At 46.8% G+C, this 3,485-nt stretch overlaps 1 protein-coding gene across 1 annotated transcript; it reads left to right on the forward strand.

Annotated features, from left to right (window-relative positions):
- The first annotated feature begins 205 nt into the window (after positions 1–205).
- On the forward strand, positions 206–2,728 carry klf2b (Kruppel like factor 2b). Its single transcript, XM_030159470.1, has 3 exons — positions 206–580; positions 806–1,745; positions 1,872–2,728. Exons 1-3 carry the CDS (start codon positions 509–511, stop codon positions 2,045–2,047), a joined length of 1,188 nt encoding a protein of 395 aa, XP_030015330.1. The 5' UTR covers positions 206–508; the 3' UTR covers positions 2,048–2,728.
- The last annotated feature ends 757 nt before the right edge of the window (positions 2,729–3,485 follow it).

Consider the following 3,485-nt stretch of genomic DNA (forward strand, 5'->3'; position numbering starts at 1 on the left):
CGGCTTGTCCTGGGGCTAATTTCACTCATTAGACTTGTTCTTTCAGCGTATTACGTAAGGATCTATGGTTGCTATATCGCCCTGTGTTTGTAATTTGCTTGGAACTGGTTTTTTTTTTTTTTTTTTTTCGGCTCAGGTGGGTTGGTCTGTGTGCGTCACGCAGCCTGGGGAGGTCCTGGACTTTATAGGCTCCTCTGCGCTGCCTCTGCCTGTCACACGGAGATGCGCACTGAGTCCCCACTGCCTGCAGGAGCCGCTTTATAAAGAGCTAAATTTACCAAACTTTACGTTGTTTCCTGAACCTCTCACAATTGGCCAGGCGAACTCGGCTTCCAGAGTTATAAAGTTCCGTGGGACCTCCTACCACTTCAACTTGTTCATGTCTCTGAAGCGCAGCTGTGGAGTGGCCATAGTGAAGTAGGCGCACATATTCTGGCGCGGCTGCCGCTCAGTTTTTTATTTTTATTTTTTTTGACAAGAGATAGTTTTTATTATTTCACCACAAACGATGGCCTTATCCGGAGTGATGCTGCCGTCCTTTTCGACATTCTCAAACCATAGAGAAAAAACCTGGGAAAATGTAAGTGCTGATCGTTTTTGATTTGTGTGAGTGTGTTGGAGTTGGATTGAACAGTTGTTTCACCTGTTTTCATGGACTATTTCATTTATGTACAGCATGGTCACATTTTCATCTGTTTTAAAACAATAAAATGACTGAATGACTGGTCCGGTGCGCAGTTGCAGTTTTTACGCACGGTTTTAAAGGAATAATCTGACTGATATTCATGTGTTTTTTATTCATCAGAGGTGGAAAACAGAGATGGACAAGCCAGTGTCCGCCAGCTGCTCCATGTTCGAGATGGGACACAGTCTGGAAAACCACAGCAAAAAAGACGACGAGGATCTGAGCAACTACTTGGATCTGGATTTTATTCTCGCCAACACAACTGGCTCAGACAACGCGGCGGAATACGCGGGCACAGCAGACCCCGGTCACATGTACGCGACAGGGAACTCGGTGCCATCCTACCCCGCAGCAGCCGCGGACGACCACCGCTCCCCTCCGCCCCCCTATGGAGCCAGCCTCATGACGGAGCTGCTCCGCTCAGATGGAACCGGCAGCGGCTATGGCATTACGCGCGCTCCCACCGGCGTTCAGGGGAGGTTTTACGTCAACACGGCACATTACCAGAGACTGGACAGCATCAAAGTGGAGCCCCCTATGGATAGTTACGGCCCCGTTTTGGGCATGGTGCCCCAGAGCTGCAGCAAAATCAAGCAGGAGGGGAACATTTCGTGCATGATGTCCTTCGAGCAGCCGCGCGTCGCCATCTCCCCGCGGGCAGCCAGCAGCATGACCCCGCCTCTCAGCCCCGACGACCAGGCAGGGGCCACAGACTGCCAGGCTCTGTGCCAGCCCATGAGCTTCCCGCAGAAGTATCACAACGCGGCGGCGGCGGCGTTTACGCATCACCCTCAGGCTCCGCACATGCATTTGCCCTACCAAGGCCCCCCCCACGGCGCCTTCGGCATGTACGATGAAGGTCTCTCCATGCAGCCTGGTGCGCAGAGGGTGATGCTGACGCCGCCGTCCTCCCCCCTGGAGCTCCTGGACTCCAAACCCAAGAGAGGGCGGCGCACATGGCCCAGGAAGCGCACGGCGACGCACACATGTACCTTCGCCGGCTGCGGCAAAACTTATACAAAAAGTTCCCACCTAAAGGCTCATTTAAGAACTCACACCGGTAAGTTAGACTTTTATGAACCCTAACCCAACATGGTGGTCTATTAGAAGTAACCCAGGCCCATTACGCACACTGTGGCTGATGCAGCACCGCTCTGATCGTCTGTGTTTGCTTGTGTTTCCTCAGGTGAGAAGCCGTACCACTGCAGCTGGGAGGGCTGTGGGTGGAAATTCGCCCGCTCCGATGAGCTGACCCGTCATTTCCGCAAACACACCGGACACAGGCCGTTCCAGTGTCACCTGTGCGAACGCGCCTTCTCCAGGTCTGACCACCTCGCCCTTCACATGAAGAGACACATGTGAAGGAGCTGAGAAAACAGGACTTATGAGGATAAATCCTGGGGGGTTTTGTTGTGATTCCGCTGATGCATTTTTATTTAAATTGTTCTCCAAGACCAAAGCCTTTTATATCTATATATTGAATTAAACTATTTGTGTTTTTATTGTCTAATAATGTAGCTGGTACTACTTTGGTTCTATGAAAGCTTTAGAAAAGCTGTTGTTTGCTTTAGAGCAGGCAGACCAACAAGGGGCTGGCCCTGTACACATACTACTCCTCTCTGACACAACTGGAATGCTGTGGTTGACACAAAGTGCCTTTCTGATACTGTGCTACTGTAAAACTTCTCCTTGTGACACATGGCCGCCAATAGAGTACATGTTCTTGTTGACAGGAATAAAACTGCACATAAAGCCGCTCCACATGTGCAAAGACAATGTTTCACTTGAACTGCCTGATTATCTGAATGACCCCAACTCTTATTTTATTCCATTCTTCATCTGTTATGTGGTTTTTGGTTGTTTTTTGTTTTTTTTTTGGTGTCTCCTCTTTGTGAAACTCCTGGATCCAGCCCCTCTGTACACTATCAGGGCTTGATGTCCTGTGCATTATTTTTTACTTAAATTTATATAAATATGTACATGGATTTTATACTGTAAAATGTGTATTTATTGTAAATATTAAAACCATGGAATTTGATTTGACTTGGGATCTCTTTACTTCAAGGAAATGCTTAATGAACCACATCCATGTATTTGACAACACATACTGTGTGGAGACCTGCACACTGTCAGATCAATTATACTGAGTGGGTTATATATGCTGCCGTTGTGTACCCAATTTAATTCTAAAACAGAGCCACTTGATTTGCACTGTGATGTTTTGCAGCTGCAATCCGGAGAGAAGGGCAGCCGCGTTTGTGGGCTTAGCCTATAAATACAAACACTCCATTTCCATAATTACAGAGTGAACAGGGAGCCGTCTGGACAGAGGGGCCGAGCAAAACCCTCATCAGGGAGCCCTTCGACTCCCTTTCTGATGGCTCCAAATTATAGTAGGACATCAAAGGGCTTTAATACTACAATTACACAGAGTCACTGCACTACAGTTTCAAAGTATCACAGTCTGCGTGTATTATGTTTGTGTGGTGTCAGTAAGCGTTTGTCTCAGCCGCATCAAAAGCTACATTGAGGAGACATATCAAACCCAGATGGCTGTATATTTAATCTGTAAAAAAAAAGGAAATAAATATTAAAAAACTTAAATATGTAGACAATCAGACAAAGTGTTCTTATTCATCTATTAGGATGAAGAATATAAGTAAATGTGTGCTTCAACACTGCTGGTATTTATCATATTAAAAAAAGAGGAAGTACACACAGGGTCAAAAATATCTTTAGTGGTTCATGCAAATATATCACTCTCATTTCACTTTTTTCAGCCGAATATAAATGCAGAACT

This window comes from Sphaeramia orbicularis, chromosome 17 (genome assembly GCF_902148855.1).
Source record: "Sphaeramia orbicularis chromosome 17, fSphaOr1.1, whole genome shotgun sequence".
NCBI classification, from domain to species: domain Eukaryota; kingdom Metazoa; phylum Chordata; class Actinopteri; order Kurtiformes; family Apogonidae; genus Sphaeramia; species Sphaeramia orbicularis.

What these genes read in the sequence shown, in the direction of transcription:
- klf2b (XM_030159470.1), top strand. Translation starts at nt 509, where the DNA reads ATGGCCTTATCCGGAGTGATGCTGCCGTCCTTTTCGACATTCTCAAAC. An exon ending in GAGAAAAAACCTGGGAAAAT is followed by an intron (nt 581 to 805) that starts GTAAGTGCTGAT and finishes TTTATTCATCAG; the next exon opens with AGGTGGAAAACAGAGATGGA. An exon ending in TCATTTAAGAACTCACACCG is followed by an intron (nt 1,746 to 1,871) that starts GTAAGTTAGACT and finishes GTGTTTCCTCAG; the next exon opens with GTGAGAAGCCGTACCACTGC.